This window comes from Moschus berezovskii, chromosome 20 (assembly GCF_049115385.1).
Source record: "Moschus berezovskii isolate FMDL1 chromosome 20, NW_MosBer_1.0, whole genome shotgun sequence".
NCBI lineage: Eukaryota > Metazoa > Chordata > Mammalia > Artiodactyla > Moschidae > Moschus > Moschus berezovskii.
In genome coordinates this window covers 35,448,194-35,466,938 of record NC_142479.1, presented here as the reverse complement: position 1 = coordinate 35,466,938, position 18,745 = coordinate 35,448,194, and the positions used below count along the sequence as shown (strand labels likewise).

General features: G+C 39.2%; 1 protein-coding gene across 3 annotated transcripts in view; it reads left to right on the top strand.

Annotated features, from left to right (window-relative positions):
- METTL16 (methyltransferase 16, RNA N6-adenosine) overlaps positions 1-18,745 on the top strand; it is a 73,181-nt gene that overhangs the window by 17,304 nt on the left and 37,132 nt on the right. For 2 of the 3 annotated variants that reach the window (XM_055403539.2, XM_055403531.2), the window contains exons 3-6: positions 4,078-4,277; positions 9,794-9,934; positions 12,539-12,654; positions 16,663-16,805. In XM_055403539.2, the coding sequence (XP_055259514.1) occupies positions 9,874-9,934; positions 12,539-12,654; positions 16,663-16,805 (320 nt within the window). In that variant the 5' untranslated portion in view covers positions 4,078-4,277; positions 9,794-9,873. The remainder of the gene's footprint in view (positions 1-4,077; positions 4,278-9,793; positions 9,935-12,538; positions 12,655-16,662; positions 16,806-18,745) is intronic. The other variant, XM_055403558.2, reaches the window with a different exon arrangement.

The following is an 18,745-nucleotide window of genomic DNA, read 5'->3' as shown; positions in this document are numbered from 1 at the left end:
GTTGAGCAAAGTAGTATTTAAAAAGTGTGAAACACTATTATACTACTTTAAAAGTACAGACTAGCCAAGTACTCCAACTTTGTTATTCCATTTTCTACAATAGAGATTGCCACCTTTCAGCCTGTGAATTGTATGAGACTTGCATTTATTTACTGTCCACATAGATTTTAAGAATAAGAAAAATTTCATATAAAGATACAGGTTCCTGGTTTCATTTGAAAATTTTAGAGATTTGGCACAGGTGTGCTGGCAAACCCACTTGATATTAATTACCTAGAACTGCCTGGTGACCATCCCCTTTGAAATGGTGGTTTGTGTCATTTGGTTTACTGCCACTAGTGTAGCCAATGGCCTGGCTGCTCGGCCACAAACTGTTACTGACCACCAAGGCAAGGACCTTTGCCACAGGTGTGGTTCAGCAGACATGTCTTTGTACGTGACTCTCCTTGGTATGTTGACTTACATTCTGGCACAAGGACACATCTTCTCAGGATTGGCATTTTGAGTAGTAGCTAGTAAATATTTCAGTTTGCAGTTCCTGATTTTCACAATTTTATTCAAAATGCCAGTGCATTATAACATTGAGAAACGTTAGGTTAGTGATTCTGTCAGTAGGTACTGCTCTTAGAGAATACTTTTTATCATTTACTTTATAAGGTATCTAGGTTATTCTTGCTTCGATAGAAAAATTCTGAAATTTTGCATTTCAGGTTGTAAGACTTGGACATAGACATCAGAATGGGTTTATATTCCTTTTGTCTGTCTAGCAATGATTGGGCTAGATTAGTAATAGATTGGGCTGCTGTTATAGAATAAAAAACATGAACTTATTTGAATGTTTTTAGTATGGTACTCGGAGAAGGCAATGGCACCCCACTCCAGTACTCTTGTCTGGGAAATCCCATGGACGGAGGAGCCTGGTAGGCTGCAGTCCATGGGGTCGCTAAGAGTCGGACATGACTGAGCGAATTCACTTTCACTTTTCACTTTCATGCATTGGAGAAGGAAATGGCAACCCACTCCAGTGTTCTTGCCTGGAGAATCCCAGGCATGGAGGAGCCTGGTGGGCTATGGTCTGTGGGGTCGCACAGAGTCGGACACGACTGAAGCGACTTAGCAGCAGCAGCAGCAGCAGTATGGTACTCTGATGTGAACTTCTTTCCATGTGTAAAAATTGACTGTCATCACTATATCATTGAAGGAAGTGGAGTTCAGTTCCGTTCAGTTACTCAGTCGTGTCCGACTCTTTGCGACCCCACGGACTGCAGCACGCCAGGCCTCCCTGTCCATCACCAACTCCCGGAGCTTACTCAGTCTCATGTCCATTGAGTTGGTGATGCCATCCAACCAGCTCATCCTCTGTGGTCCCCTTCTCCTCCTGCCCTCAATCTTTCCCAGCATCAGGGTCTTTTCCCATGAGTCAGTTCTTTGCATCAGGTGGCCAAAGTGTTGGAGTTTCAGCTTCAACATCAGTCCTTCCAATGTACACCCAGAACTGATTTCCTTTAGGATGGACTGGTTGGATCTCCTTGCAGTCCAAGGGACTCTCAAGAGTCTTCTCCAGCACCACAGTTCAAAACCATCAATTCTTCTGCGCTCAGCTTTCTTTATAGTCCAACTCTCACATCCATATATGACCACTGGAAAAACCGTAGCCTTGACTAGACGGACCTTTTTTGAGAAAGTAATGTCTCTGCTTTTTAATATGCTGTCTAGGTTGGTCATAACTTTCCTTGTAAGGAGTAAGCGTTTTTTAATTTCATGGTTGCAGTCACCATTTGCAGTGGTTTTGGAGCCCAAAAAGTCAGCTACTGTTTCCCTGTCTATTTGCCATGAAGTGACAGGACTGGATGCCATGATCTTAGTTTTCTGAATGTTGAGCTTCAAGCCAATTTTTCACTCTCCTCTTTCATTTTCATCAAGAGGCTCTTTCGTTCTTCTTCCCTTTCTGCCATAAGAGTGGTGTCATCTGCATATATGAGGTTATTGATATTTCTCCCCGCAATCTTGATTCCAGCTTGTTCTTCTTTCAGCCCAGCATCTCTCGTGATGTACTCTGCATATAAGTTAAATAAGCAGGGTGACAATATACAGCCTTGACGTACTCTTTTCCTGATTTAGAACCAGTCTGTTGTTCCATGTCTAGTTCTAACTGTTGCTTCCTGACCTGCATACAGGTTTCTCAAGAGGCAGGTCAGGTGGTCTGGTATTCCCATCTCTTTCAGAATTTTCCACAGTTTATTGTGATCCACACAGTCAAAGACTGAAGTGTAGTTGGCCCATCTTTTTCGAACACTTGACTGATTTCAAAGGAGTAAAATAGGATATTCTTGTTAGAATTAACAATTAAGTTTTTATAGATTTATTTTTTTGCTACATAATTTGTCTTGTTGAACCTGCTTTTGTACTGCTTTTCATTAGGAAGGAATACAGAGGCAGTGCTAGCCTTCTTCTTTTTGATTTTTTAATGTGAAAATTGATTGAGGCAATTGCTGTGCTATTGAGTGAAGCAAAACTGTGTTCATGGTTGCTTGCCCGTGGATTAACTCTCTTTTATCAGCCTCCACAATTGACAAAATTAATATATATCTACCTCTGATGCCTAGGAATAGACCTCATTAATATCCCGTTAAATAGGCTTAACATATTTTAATGAGACTTTTTATTGCTAGCATATATTTATGCAGCAAACTTCCACTCCCACTGTTTTATGGAAACTTGTCTTTAAAAGATCGTAAATCCCCACTTAATGTAAAGTCAATCACTTTTGAAGTTACTTATGCTCCTGATTTCGTTCCAGTATTTTGTTGCTGCAAAATTACTTCTTCATCTCATTTTAACACTTCTCCTGCCTCTCAAAATAGTTACATTGACACCTGTTCTTAAGAAGTTAAATGTAAATATGTCATGTGACATATTCCTCCATATCTACCCAAGAGAAATAACAACTCATCCGTGTGAAGGCTTGTATGTGGATATTTATTAGTGGTATTGTTCATGACAGCCAAAGTGTAGAAACAATCCAAATGGCCATCAAGTGGTAAGTGGGTAAACAAATAGCCAATGTGGTTATTCATCCAGTACATAAACTGCAGTGTGGTTGTCCATACAATGGAGCAATATTTGGCCATAAAAAGAAATGAAGTACTGATACATGCTACACCATGGATGAACCTCACAAACACTGTGCTAAGTGAAAGAATCCAGGTGTAAAGACCACATTATATGATTTATTTGTATGAAATGTGCACAAAAGACCAATCTCTGGAGACAGAAGTTACGTTAGTGGTTGCCCAGAGCTGAGGGCAGAAATAAGGAATGACTTGCAAATGGGTACAGGGTTTTTTTTTTTGAGGGTGATGGGATTGGATTGTGGTGATAGTTGCATGACTCCGTGAATACGCAAGAAACGATTGTGTCTTTATAGGTGAATTTACGGTATGTAAATTACTACTCACGAAGCTTGCTAAAATTAGTCACATTTAAAATTTAATATTTGTAATTTTTGTTGTATTTAAATATGTTAACCTGTTTTCATTATTAAACATCTTATACTGGTTTCTTTCCACTTTTACGTATGATTTTCAAAGAATGCTGCTATCAAATCATGTTAATGGTGATAGTAAACATAGCCAGCATTTGTGAAACAGCTACTATGTAGTAGGCATTATGCTAGTACTTTTCACAGATCATCACACAGCAGCTCTGAGTGTAGGTATTCTTATCCCCATTTTACAGTGGAGAAAATGGCCTCATAGAGGCTAAATAACTTGTCCAAAGTTACATAACTAAGTAAGGAGACAACTCGGCAGGAACTGGAACTGAGGTACTCTGGTCCTCTATGCTTCATGTATGAGGATGCAGTATTTTTGGAGGAAATTTATGCTGCCTCTCTTATACTGTGACTGTTACACGCCCATGTGTGTTTGCCGCTGCCCTGAATGCTCCTGCATAACTATTTATGTGTGATCTCCTAGGAAATTCAAATAGATGTTTGGTACTGCCTGGTTGCCATAGAGCTTTTGCAGCATAGCGCATCTTACTCATGAGTTTTACTTCTTTTTCTCCACCTTTCAGTCTTAATTTTAAAGACCCTGAAGCAGTCAGAGCTCTGACGTGTACTCTGCTAAGGGAAGATTTTGGACTTTCTATTGATATTCCGCTGGAGAGACTGATTCCTACAGTTCCCTTGAGACTTAACTATATTCACTGGGTAGAAGATCTGATCGGTCATCAGAACTCAGACAAAAGTACCCTCCGAAGAGGAATTGACATAGGTACATGGCTTAAAATTCTTTCTTGGCTAACCGTTAAGTTTCATAAATTTTGCAAAGTCTTTGCAATTTCTTTGAAAACTCCTGGGTATTTATTGTGTAAAAGAAACTGGCTATAGATATCATTGTCCTTTTTTGGTACACCTGGGCTTTCCTGCTGTCAGTCTCTCTGAGAAGAGAATGTCAGCCCCAAACGGGGTTAATTTAAAAGGAAGGAAAAAGACTTTAAGATGTTCACTTGTAAACTTCTACAATGAAGAGTGTCCTGTTTGATTCATTTGGGGAAATAAGTAGAGAAACAGAAGGAAATGAAGCCAGGGTTTGTTTTGAAATTATAAATGTATGTTTGTCATAGCCAGTGTTTTCATTTTGATAGAGTTTAAAATTTGTTAATCTGTTGGACTTTATTAATTCTTTATAGAAAGAATGAAGAATTAAAAACTCTGTACTCTATTTCTTAATATAGTTAATAGTTTCTAGGTGATAGTAAATGTTTGACATTTTCAAGGCTCACAGTGCATGACCTTTCCAGCAGCATTTACCTACCTCTCCTTTCTCTTTTAAATGCACTCTGCTCCGTTAGCTTCTACAACACCAGACTCCTCTGGTTTTCCCTTTTCATTTTTAGTCACTCTCTCCCCTTTTCAGGCTTCCTTTCTTGTATCTGGCTATTAAATATTGAGAATTTCTGAAGCTCAGTCTTAACTCTTTCCCTGTTGGCATTCTACCTGTAGGCAATTTCATCCATCTCTACGACTTTATTTTCTGCCTCCATGCAGATAACCTACAGATTGTTTATTCCTCCAACTCAGATTACTTTTCTTGAACTCTGGTCCAAAATATACAAGAAACTTGGATATATCAGAGACATCTCAGATTTTGCAATATCCAAGACCAAACTCAGATTCTTCCTTCCTAATCTTGGTCCTCTTCCTTTGTTCCTTATTTCAACAGCTCCCTCACAGCCCACCCTGTCATCCTTGATTTTTACTTCTCTCCATTCTCACTGACAGTGTCTGTCATCTTTTACCCTTAAATAGTTTTCCTTTCTTAAATATTTCTTAAATCATCTACCTTTCTCCATCTCAGTTGCCACCATCCCAGTCCGAGTCACCATCATGTCTCCCTATCTTCAAAATAGCTTCTCAACTGCTCTGTTCTCATCCGCTCTGTTGCCTCTTCATTCCAGAAAGTATGTTTAAATCTATGTCTTAATTATTACATTTACCATTTTAATGACTTTCTCTTGCTTCTGTGATAAACACCCAAAACCTTTAGTAGGCCTATTAGAATTTTCATTGTCTGATTCTTGCCCCTCTAGGTCTCTCTAACCCTCACCTTATATTCTTTTTCTGGTTTCTACACTTGTCTTTAGTTCTAATCAGACATGATTCTTTGTACATGTTGTTCCCCCTGCCTGGAGTTTCCCACCATCACCTCATTATTTCTCATTTCTACTGTACTTGCCAACTCTTCCCCATACTTGTACTTGTCAAGACCATCCCCAAGAAAAAGAAATGCAAAGTCAAAATGGTTGTCTGGGGAGGTCTTACAAATAGCTGTGAAAAGAAGAGAAGTGAAAAGCAAAGGAGACAAGGATAGATATACCCATTTGAATGCATAGTTCCAAGGAATAGCAAGGAGAGATAAGAAAGCCTACCTCAGTGATCAATGCAAAGAAATAGAGGAAAACAATAGAATGGGAAAGACTAGAGATCTCTTCAAGAAAATTAGAGCTACCAAGGGAACATTTCATGCAAAGATGGGCACAATAAAGGACAGAAATAGTATGGACCTAAGAGAAGCAGAAGATGTTAAGAAGAGGTGGCAAGAATACACAGAAGAACTGTACAAAAAAGATCTTCATGACCCAGATAATCACAGCGGTGTGATCATTCACCTAGAGCCAGACATCCTGGTTTGCAAAGTCAAGTGGGCCTTAGGAAGCATCGCTACAAACAAAGCTAGTGGAGGTGATGGAATTCCAGTTAAGCCATTTCACATCCTAAAACATGATGCTGTGAAAGTGCTGCACTCAATATGCCAGCAGATTTGAAAACTCAGCAGTGGCCACTGGACTGGAAAAGGTCAGTTTTCATTCTAATCACAAAGAAAGGCAATGCCAAAGAATGTTCAAACTACTGCACAATTGCACTTACCTCACACACTAGTAAAGTAATGCTCAAAATTCTCCAAGCCATGCTTCAATAGTATGTGAACCATGAACTTCCAGATGTTCAAGTTGGATTTAGAAAAGGCAGAGGAACCAGAGATCAAATTGCCAACATCCGTTGGATCATAGAAAAAGCAAGAGAGTTCCAGAAAAAAATCTATTTCTGCTTTATTGACTATGCCAAAGCCTTTGACTGTGTGGATCACAACAAACTGTGGAAAATTCTGAAAGAGATGGGAGTTCCAGACCACCTGACCTGCCTCTGAGAAATCTGTATGCGTGTCAAGAAACAACAGTTAGAACTGGACATGGAACAACAGACTGGTTCCAAATCAGGAAAGGAGTACGGCAAGGCTGTATATTGTCACCCTGGTTATTTAACTTACATGCAGAGTATGAGAAATGCTGGACTGAATGAAATACAAGCTGGAATCAAGATTGCTGGGAGAAATATCAATAACCTCAGATACGCAGATGAAACCACCCTTGTGGAAGAAAGGGAAGAACTAAAGAGCCTCTTGATGAAAGTGAAAGAGGAGAGTGAAACGGTTGGCTTAAAACTCAACATTTCAGAAAACTAAGGTCATGGAATCTGGTCCCATCACTTCATGGCAAATAGTTGGTGAAACAGTGGGCTCCAAAATCACTGCAGGTGATGACTACAGCCATGAAATTAAAAGATGCTTGCTCCTTGGAAGAAAAGTTATGACCAACCTAGCAACATATTAAAAAGCAGAGACATTACTTTGCCAAAAAAGTTCTGTCTCGTCAAAGCTGTTTTTTCCAGTAGTCATGTATGGATGTGAGAGTTGGACTATAAGGAAAGCTGAGCGCAGAAGAATTGATGCTTTTGAACAGTGGTGTTGGAGAAGACTTCTTGAGAGTCCCCTTGGCTCCAAGGCGATCCAACCAGTCAATCCTGAAGGAAATCAGTCCTGAATATTCATTGGAAGGACTGATGCTGAAGCTGAAACTCCAATACTTTGGCCACCTGATGGGAAGAACTTACTCATTGGAAAAGACCCTGATGCTGGGAAGGATTGAAGACAGGAGAAGGGGACGACAGAGAATGAGATGGTTGGATCACATCACTGACTAAATGAACATGAGTTTGAGTAAACTCCAGGAGTTGGTGATGGACAGGGAGGCCTGGCCTGCTGCAGTACATGGGGTCACAGAGAGTTGGACACGACTGAGCGACTGAACTGAACTGTCAACTCAAGCCTTATTTTCTAAGAAAGCCTCTGACTTTCCAGCATAAGATACGTTCCTTGAATATAAACTTTAGAAAACCATATATTTTCCTTCATGGTATTTTTTAAAAACCACATTGACTTGTCTGATTGATTAATGTTTTTCTCTGGCACCCAATTGCAAAGTACCAAGTCTGTTATTAATACTTTAACATTCAAAGTCTTCGCAAAGTTTTTGGCACACAGCAGGTGCTCAGTAAATGATTTGTTGAATGTTGATGGATAAATACATTGTTCTTTCAACATTCAAAATTCTGAACACATGATACGAACTAAGCACTAGGTAAAAATAATGGGGTTTAAAAGAAGTTTCTTTTATGTTCCTCACAGAAGATTGGCTAATGGGTTTTAAAAAGCTTGGAGCCTATTTAGTACTAATTTATTTTAATTATGCCCCAAACCCTCTAAAATAGCACTTGGGGATCTAGGAGGTTAATGGATTTTAGTTCTTCACAAGGGGCACTCTTGCTGAAATCACATTCATTCTAATTAGGGTTTTATATAAATTCTTCCCCCAGACTCCATTAGTTTGCTTTAATTCTATCATTATACACTTTCCATTTTTATTTATCATTGTAGGGATTATTACCCATTTTAAAATGTCATTCAGCTTTCTGAGGGGATTAGAATGTTAGAATGCAAGTATTTTGGTCTTAAGAATTGAGAAACTTGATTTTTTTGTCAGAGGGCAGGTCTTTGACCTTTGTTTATTACCCTGATGGCACCTGATCTTTGGACAGCTGAAGGGAGATGTCCTTTTTCTTTTTGCTTTTAAATGAAATTAAAGTACGAGGAGAGGGGCCGTTGTGTGAGACTCAAGGGCCTGGGATCTGCTCTGAGTTTTTTTATACAGAGCTGGAAGTGCTACTTAAATTTCCTTAATTTCCTTATTTGAGTGACTGTCTTTCCAGAATGACTAGCAGGGTCTACATATTTGTGGATTCTGAGAGGGGCGTGAGCACCTTTTACCAGTCCTTCCCTCACCACCGCCCACATCCCACAGAGATGTTTGCCTAGTAGCATCAGGGCCAGGATGTTATTAGTAAACATGACAATAAATGTAGCATCACTGTGACTGTCGAAAGATCTTAAGTGCTCGGGCTATCAGTCCTTGTCGTATCTTTTACTCGCCTGTTCTGAGGAAGCAGTAAGAGGACCCTCGCTTTCCTCTGGGTTAGGCATTTCTCTGGCCTCTAGTTCTTCCTGCCAAATCCTTCTAAGGCTAGACTGGCAGCAAAATGTGGACCTGGAAAGTGGGCTGACTACTGTGAGCTTCTGAGAAAAATGCCGGCTTTTCTTCTCTTGAATATACTCTTTAGGATCTCATTGGCCAAGATCAGTGAGTGGCAATTATTTGTGGTTAGTATATGCTTGTCCAATCTATGGTTAGAGGTTCTACATGCAAGTTTAGGACCGAACCCTAATTGTCAGAGAGATATTTGCCTGGAGCATTTGCCTTTGAAAGTCTCCCTTGAAACTGTGGTGGGACCAGTTTATGACTGATGTTTTGGACCTGGATCAAATGTTTTTCCATGCTTCCACATCTGAGAAATAAATCCTTTTTACTTCTGGTTTCCTTCAAGTAACAACTTACAGATAGATATGTGGGAAATTGGGTGATTTAATATTATAAAAATCTTATACTCTATGTATTTTTTCCTGCTTCTGTAGAATGGGATGTGTACGTTTGTCTATGTAAGATACTCCTGTGCTGTTTTAACAAATTACATTGATTTCTTTCAAGAAAATTAAATTTCATGAGAGATTTAAAATGAAGACTTTTTATAAAGTGAATTGTTTTGACAGTTTTCAGCTGGTCAGTCTTGTATTTCTTGATCCAGCCATACTTCATTTTACACACAGTATACAATGAGGGCAGGAAGGTTTCTCTTCTCTAGGAAATTTGAAACTAATTATGCTGTAAGACTAATACACGAAACCAGTAGCTGCAATATATGTATAATCAGTACCAGCTTGTTGTTTTAAGCTGTTAAGGCTATAGGATTCTAAGAAAAGAAGAATGGTGTTTTTGCTGATTGTTGTCACCTTCTGCTCAGGTGTGTGCAACGTGTTTTGAATTCTTATTTCACTAGGTACTGGGGCATCCTGCATCTATCCTTTACTTGGAACAACCTTAAACGGCTGGTATTTCCTTGCAACAGAAGTAGATGATATGTGCTTCAACTACGCAAAGAAGAATGTGGAGCAGAATAACTTATCTGATCTTATAAAAGGTTAGCTCTGTAGAATCAATATTCCTTTAAAGTTTTGTTTGTTAACCTGTTTTTCTAATTTAACTCATCTCATTATCTTTTGCTTTAATATACAACCTTTGGTAATCTTTGAAAATTTGGTACAGTTGTAATTGGGTTTGCTGCTTTGTTATCAGAATCAACTCAGAAACAGAGTGAACGCAGCCAATCGTCATAATTTGTGGATTCTGTATTTGTGAATTTGCCTACTTGCTAAAGTTTGCTTACATGTGGCTATTTTTAGCCCCCAAATCAATACTTGTGGTTCTTCTGTGGTCATTCACAGAGATGTGCAAAATGGAAAAACATTTGAATCACCCAGTGTGTGTGTTCCCTGCTGTCTTTCTTTTTCTTTTCCGTGCTGTCTCCTTTCAACTCACACTGTAAACAAGTGTTCTTTTCATGATCTATTTAGTAGCACTTTTTTTGTTGTAGTTCTGTGCAGTTCTTGGTGATTGTGCTGTTTTTAATGGCCCCTAAACATAGTACTTGAGTACTAGTGTTCCTGAGTACAAGAAGGCTGTGATGCGCCTTACAGAAAATACATGTGTCAGATAAGTTTTCTTCAGACATAGTTGTTGTTGGCCATGAGTTCAATGTTGATGAGTCAGTAATGTATATTGAAAGTGAAAGTGAAGTCGCTCAGTCGTGTCCTACTCTTTGCGACCCTGTGGACTGTAGCCCACCAGGCTCCTCCGTCCATGGGATTCTCCAGGCAAGAATACTGGAGTGGGTTGCCATTTCCTTCTCCAGGGGATCTTCCCGACCCAGGGATCAAACCCAGGTCTCCTGCATTGCAGGCAGGCGCTTTAACTTCTGAGCCACCAGGGAAGCCTGTGTATTAAATATGGTGTCTCTAAACAGAGATATATAAAATAGGATATATACAGGTCGGGTGATGAAAATGTGATCAGAGGCTTGAAGCTGCCTAACCCTGTATTTCTCTTAGGAGTCAGTGGTTCAGTATTCACTAATTCAGTGTTTGTGGTGACTTTACTGCTAATGAGAACCAACTGTATATGGAGTAACCTAGTTACCAGGATTTTAAAAGGAAGAAAATCCTGCTGTTGTTTAAACTGTACCATCTTTTTTATTTCAGTACATAGAACTGTGCTACAAATAGTCAAATCTCCTTTGCGCTAAGTCGCTCAGTTATTTCCGACTCTGCGACCCCACCAACTATAGCCCACCAGGCTCCATAGGATTATCCTGACCAAACTATTGGAGTGGGTTGCCGTTTCCTCCCTCAGGAGATCTTCCCGACCCAGGGGTCGGACCCTTGTCTCCTGTGTGCTGTATTGCAGGCAGATTCTTAACCACTGAGCCACTGGGGAAGCCCCTTCAAGTTACATAAGTACCGTAAGAGACTGATGGGGTGCCCTGACTTAAACAGTGTATTCAAGTAGAGCTTTTACTTTTATTTCTGTGCTTATTGTTGACATAAAAGGCAGTTTTTTGGGGTTGTTTTTTTTTGGCATTAAAGAGACTTTATGTCTCTCTTTGGAAGAAATAAGCTTTTCTTTTTTTTAAGTTATTTATTTTTAATTGAAGGATAATTGCCTTACAGTATTGTGTTGGTTTCTGCCATGTATCAACTTGAGTCTGCCATAGGTAAACATATGTTCCCTCTCTCTTGGACCTCCCTCCTATTCCATCCCACCCCTCTCATTTGTCACAGAGCCCCAGTTTGAGCTCCCTGAGTCATGCAGCAGATTTACACTGGCTATCTAAGAAATCGACTTTTCTTACTAGTGTTAAACATATCATAAGGGGAGATATTAATATATATATGAAATCTTTATTTATTTGACTGCACTGGGTCTTAGCTACAGTTCACAGGATCTTCAATTTTTTTTCCCCCCCCGATCTTCGATCTTTGTTGTGGCATGTGGGTCTTCTGTTGTGGCCTGTGAACTCTTAGTTGCAGATCATTGCAGCATGTTGTATCTAGTTCCCTGACCAGAGATCAAACCTGAACCCATGGTCATTGGGAGCATGGAGTTTTAGCCACTGGACCACCAAGGAAGTCCGCTAATATATTATTAATGAGTTTTTTAGTTATCCATTCCTGTATTACAAATTACCCCCAAATCTGGCAGTTTAGACAGTAAACATTTATTATCTCATCATTCATGTGGGTCAGGAATTTGGGTGTGGCCTAGCCAGGTGGTTCTGGTTCAGAGTCTTTCATGAGGTAGTCTGAAAGATTGGGGATAGAGATTTGCTTCCAAGATGGCTCACTTACGTGGGTGTAGGCAGGAAGCTTTAGTTCACTGCCATGTGGATCTTTCCTCAGGACTACTTAAGCATCCTTGGAGCCTGTCAGCTGGCTTCGCATAGAACAAGTTGTTTAAGTGATAGGGCAAGGAGGAAGCTGTATTGCTTTTTATGACCTAGCCTCAGAAGGGATACCCTTTTACTTCTATCATATTCGTTTCGATAAAAGCAAGTCATTGAGGGAAGCTGCACTCAAGGAGAGGGAAATCAGACACCGCCTCTTGAAGGGACTAGTATCGTAGAATTCGTGCATATATATGAAAAGTGTCACAGTATTAATAGTAGTTAAGTCTCTTTTTTTTTTCCTAGTGGTTAAAGTACCACAGAAGACACTCCTGATGGATGCTCTTAAAGAAGAATCTGAGATAATTTATGACTTTTGCATGTGTAATCCTCCCTTTTTTGCCAATCAGTTGGAAGCCAAGGTAAAATAGCTTCTCCTTTAAAGTAGTTGAATATTTATCTAAGTTTTCCTTGTCTGCAAAGATAAGAGCAACATTTATTTTGGAAGCTGTATCAGTTAGGATACTTCTGTAATCAAGCACCTGAAAAATCTAATTCAGATTGACTTTCCAAAAAGGTTTATTGGTTTATGTATCTGAGAAATCCAGCAATAGAATGAACTTCAGAAACAGTTTGATCAAGGAGTTCCTCATAATATCAAGGCTGAGATTTTTTTCAAGTTCCCTTTGGTTCTGATCTGACCCTTGGTTGTTTCTATTCTCACGTTGGTTTACTTGTGGCAGAGTAATGTATGGGGAGAGGGAGAGGGTGAGGAGGGAGTTCTTTTCTTTTTCAAACCATCGAACATTTGGATTTCTTCTGATTGGACCAACTTAGGTTACAGTCTACTCCTGTATTGGGCTTTTTGGCCTAAGGAAAGATCACTGTTTATACAGCCAGCTATCATTTGATAGTAAACAAATGGCTGATTTAGTGTTCCAACTTGAAATGAGTGTATTGATTTTATGAAATAAAATACATTTGCTCATGAAAATGGCTAAAAACAGCTGATACATTGGCTTAAAGCAGCTCATACATTGGCTGAAAATAGCTAAGCTGTTGAAAATCAATAAAATATTATTGATTTAACCTAATTTTTCCTCATCTAAAGAAAAGTTAATAGAAATATTATTTAGAGGAAACAAGGGGTGTTGTGTATGCTTAAAACTTAGAATAAATTGTTTTTAGAATCACTCAGATGCTCTAAAATACCATTTACATACCTCATAACAAAATAAATTCCACATGGATCAGATTTGAGTTGGGTGTGAGGTGGACACAAATTTATTAACAATAACATTCTAGATTGGAGCATGAAGTAAAGCAGGATTTCAGTTCAGTTCAGTTCAGTCACTCAGTCGTGTCCAACTCTCCGCGACCCCATGAATCACAGCACGCCAGGCCTCCCTGTCCATCGCCAACTCCCGGAGTACACTCAAACTCATGTCCACAGAGTCGGTGATGCCATCCAGCCATCTCATTCTCCGTCGTCCCCTTCTCCTCCCGCCCCCAACCTTTCCCAGCATCAGAGTCTTCTCCATTGAGTCAACTCGTCGCATGAGGTGGCCACAGTATTGCAGTTTCAGCTTTAGCATCAGTCCCTCCAATGAACATCCAGGGTTGATCTCCTTTAGAATGGACTGGTTGGATCTCCTTGCAGTATAAGGGACTCTCAAGAGTCTTCTCCAACACCACAGTTCAAAAGCATCGATTCTTCGGCGATCAGCTTTCTTCACAGTCCAACTCTCACATCCATACATGACCACGGGAAAAACCATTGCCTTGACTAGACGGACCTTGGTTGGCAAAGTAATGTCTCTGCTTTTTAATATACTATCAAGGTTGGTCATAACTTTCCTTCCAAGGAGCAAGCGTCTTTTAATTTCATGGCTGCAGTCAGCATCTGCAGTGATTTTGGAGCCCAAAAAAATAAAGTCTGACACTGTTTCCACTGTTTTTCCATCTATTTCCCATGAAGTGATGGGACCAGATGCCATGATCTTAGTTTTCTGAATGTTGAGCTTCAAGCCAACCTTTTCACTCTCCTCTTTCACTTTCATCAAGAGGCTTTTGAGTTCCTCTTCACTTTCTGCCATAAGGGTAGTGTCATCTGCATATCTGAGGTTATTGATATTTAGGAAATTAAATTTTGGCTCTTGGTACAGATAAATTTAAGATCTAAAATAGCTACATCCTAGAGTACATTTTTAAGAAAAATACTGAGATAGTCTATATACATGTAAAGTTTCACAGGCCATAAGTGTAAGCTGGATTTTCCAAAGTGAATATTCTTGTAGAATGAGCTTCCAGATGAAGAAATAGACTATAACTGGCACCAGAATTAAATATCTTTTTACATCAGCTTTACTGAAATGTAATTTTCATGCCATCAGTTCACCTACTTAAAGGGTAGAATTTTATTATTTTTAGTATATTCACTGGAGAAGGCAATGGCACCCCACGCCAGTACTCTTGCCTGGAAAATCCCATGAACAGAGGAGCCTGGTAGGCTGCAGTCCATGGGGTCGCTAAGAGTTGGACACAACTGAGCGACTTCCCTTTCACTTTTCACTTTCATGCATTGGAGAAGGAAATGGCAACCCAGTCCAGTGTTCTTGACTGGAGAATCCCAGGGACAGCGGAGCCTGGTGGGCTGCCGTCTATGGGGTCGCACAGAGTCGGACGTGATTGAAGCGACTTAGCAGCAGCAGCAGCAGCAGTATATTCACAGAATTGTGCAACCATTACCCAATTAACTTTAGAACATTTTCATCATTCCCCCCCCCCAATAAAAAGCCCCACATCCATTAACAGTTACTCTTGGTTTCCCTGCAGCCCCCTTAGTCCTAGTCTACTTTCCGTTTCTGGAGTTGCGTATTTTGAACATTTCATTAAAATGGAGTTATAAAATCTGTGTTCTTTTGTGGCTAACTTCTTTCACTAAACATAGTATGTTTTCAGGGTTCACCCATATCATACCATGTATTAGTTTATTTCTATTGCTGAATAAATATTCCATTGTGTGGAAATACCCCTTTATCAATCCATTCGTTCATCAATAGACATTTGGGTTTTAGGCACTTTTTGGCTATTATGAAAGCTACTGCGAGTATTGTTGTACAAGTGTTTGCATGAACATGTTTTCGCTTCTCTTAGGTATATGCCTAGGAGCAGAATTACTAGGTCATCTGGTAACTGTGTGTTTAACTGAGGAACTGCCAGAATGTTTTCCAAAGTGGCTGCACCGTTTTCTGTATAACTAGTGTGTGAGACTTCTAGTTTGTCCACATCTTTGTCAACACTTGTTACTATCTTCTTGGTTCCAGCTATGCTAGGAGGAATGAAGTGGTAGCTCATTGTGGTTTGAACGTGCATGTCCCTGATGGCTAATGATGTTGAACATCTTTTCATGTATTTTTTGATCATTTGTGTATCTTCTTTGGATAAAGGCCTGTTCAGATCCTTTGCCCAGTTGAATTGGGCTGTTTTTCTTCTGACTATTGTAAAAATTCTTTATTCTGTATGCAAGCCCCTTGGAGTAGGTATAGCCTTTCCCTTCTCCAGGGAATCATCCCAACCCAGGGATCAAATCCAGGTCTCTCATATTGTAGGCAGATTCTTTACTAACTGAGCCACAAGGGAAGCCCAAGAATACTGGAGTGGGTAACCTATACCTTCTCCAGCAGATCTTCCCAACCCAGGAATTGAATCGGGGTCTCCTGCATTGCAGGCGTATTCTTTACCAACTGAGCTATCAGGGAAGCCCCTTATTAGGTATATTATTGCAAATATTATCTCTCATTCTGTGGGTTGTCTTTGTACTTTCTTGGCAGTGTCCTTTGCAGCTGAGAAGTTTTTGCTTTTTTTTTTTATTTACTTTTACCAGTTTATCTGGTTTTTGTTGTTGCTTATGCTTTTGGTATCATAGCTAAGAAGCATATTTACTCCTATGTTTTCTTCTAAGTTTTATTGTTTTAGCTATTTATATTTAAATCTTTGTTCTACTTGGATTTTTTTTTTTGAATATGATGTGGGGTAGGAGTGGATTAAATATTTGAAATTTAAAAGTGAAACCGTACTAGAAGAAAACAAAATTCAATGTTTTTATAGTCTTTGGGTGGAATATTTTCAGTATATAATACCAAGACAGAAAACATAAAGAAAAAGTGACAGAATTGTTACATAAAAAAGTACAATGTTAATATGTTTAATCACAAAGATGGAAGGTAAAGACCCTTTAGGGAAGGAATATTTACTTGAATGTAGTTGTTTCAAATGCCATGGTTATATGATTTTTAAATCCTAAGTCTAGCATGGTACTTGGAAATTGAAATTATGTCTAAGCATTCTTACTTAGAACTAGGTTACAGAGACCTGGTCTTAAGTTGTAAAAATTTTTCACCAGGGTTTTTGTTGTTGTTGTTGTTCAGGGAGTAAATTCTCGAAATCCTCGAAGACCCCCACCCAGTTCTGTAAATACAGGAGGAATCACAGAGATCATGGCAGAAGGAGGTGAATTAGAGTTTGTTAAAAGGATCATCCATGACAGTTTACAGCTTAAAAAAAGATTAAGGTAAGTTGGTAAGAATATTTTCCCGTGTGTAATTCAGAAAGAAACCATGTCACTTAGAGGAAATGAATCACTGTAGTCCGAAGAATTAACAGATAAAAATGGAATTGGTTGAAGGTCCTACAGTCTGCAGAGGCCCTGTTTCTGAGGGTGCTGTCATGCCTTTAATTGATTTGTGTTTCCCATAATCGTGTGTACTACAGGGATAGAAAGGAGGAAAATACCATATGATTGTACTGCTCCCATTAGTGTGGTCCTGTGATGGAGCACAACTGATTCAAATATGGCTTTTGATTAGAAAACAGATGGGTTCAGCTCTGTCCTGTGAACCAGAATAAATTTGTTGCCCAGTCCTCGAAGCAATTTATGTTCTTGGAATCAGTCTCCCAAACAGTGACAGATGTGAGGACATTGAGCTGTCAGGAACTTAATGAAGGGAAACTGAGATCTCTAACCAGTTCCATAGGAGGGTTAAGGCTACTCCTTTTTAAAAGCTAATTATTTCGGACAACACACCTGTCATTAAGCAACGTAAGGTACTCAGAGAGAGCTATTTGTCTTGCTTGACTTCTCACCCTGCCAAGTGTTTTTGAAATGATGGATAATGTGCTGGTTCAAACTGAAAGGACTTTCAGCCCTGGGATTTAGCTTTGTGACATAAAGAAGAATTTTTTGAAATTGTGGTAAAATACACATGATGTAAAATTTGCCTTCCTAACCATTTTTTTAAGTGTACAGTTCAGTAGCATTAAGTATGTTCATATTGTTGTACAGCTAACCTCCAGAACTCTTTCTTTTTGTAAAACTAAAAAAATTCTGTACCTATTAACAACTACTCCCTATTCTCTCTCTTCCCATAGTGGTTCCCCTGGCAACCACTACTTTTCTTTCTGTCTCTCTGAATTTGACTGTCCTAGGTACCTCATATAAGTGGAATCATATATGATTTATGTCTGGCATATTTTACTTAGCATCATGTCATCGATATGCATCCATCTTATAGCAGGTTTCAGAATTTCCTTCCTTTTTAGGGCTGAATAATATTAATATTCCTTTGTATGTATATACTACATTTTGTTTATCCATTCATCTGTTGATGGACACTTGGGTTACTTCCATGTTTTGGCTGTCATGGATAATGTTGCTAGGAACATGAATGTGCAAATATTTAAGACCTGACTTTGAATTCTTCTGGATAAATACTCAGAACTATAATTCCTAATTAGGGAAACCTTTTTTTTTTTTCTTTTGGACTTACAGGCATTTAAGTTTGTTTATTTTAGTAGAAGGCCAATTCCAAAATCAACACATACCCTGATTTGTTAAATGTAGTTTTATTTAAACATGGAAGGCAACTGGATTATTGGATGATCTGCCCCTCAGAAAATTGACACAATATTAAAGCCAAAGGTTAATATATTTTTACCTTAATCTATTTCTTTAATGATACATTAGGGTGTGAGGAAGAAAGAGACTTAAATTATACTGGGTATTAAGAAGAGTGTGAGTAAGTAAATTAAACTTGAAGAAAGTAACAGCACTGAAACTCGTGACAGTAGGTAAACAGGGCCATGTGGCCACTTCAGTATCTGTTAGCTTTTGAGGGAACTGGAGTCACCCAGGAAAATGGGGAAGGTCATTTAGGAGCCTTTTAATCAGTAAATTTCTATTATTTCCAAAGTTCCATTTGAACTACAAAAAGTATGTTGTAAAGGAACACCATTCTAAGGGAGAGAAATTGGTCAATATATTCCAAGTCTGCCTGTACCTGGCTCTGTGGCTGCCCTCAGATTGATTGAAAGGTGAATGTTTGCTGCAAAGGGTAAATTGCTAGTGCCAGATGATGAGGTAGAATCACCAACTCGGTGGACGTGAGTTTGAGCAATCTCCAGGAGATGGTGAAGGACAGGGAAGCCTAGCGTGCTGCAGTCCATGGGGCTGCA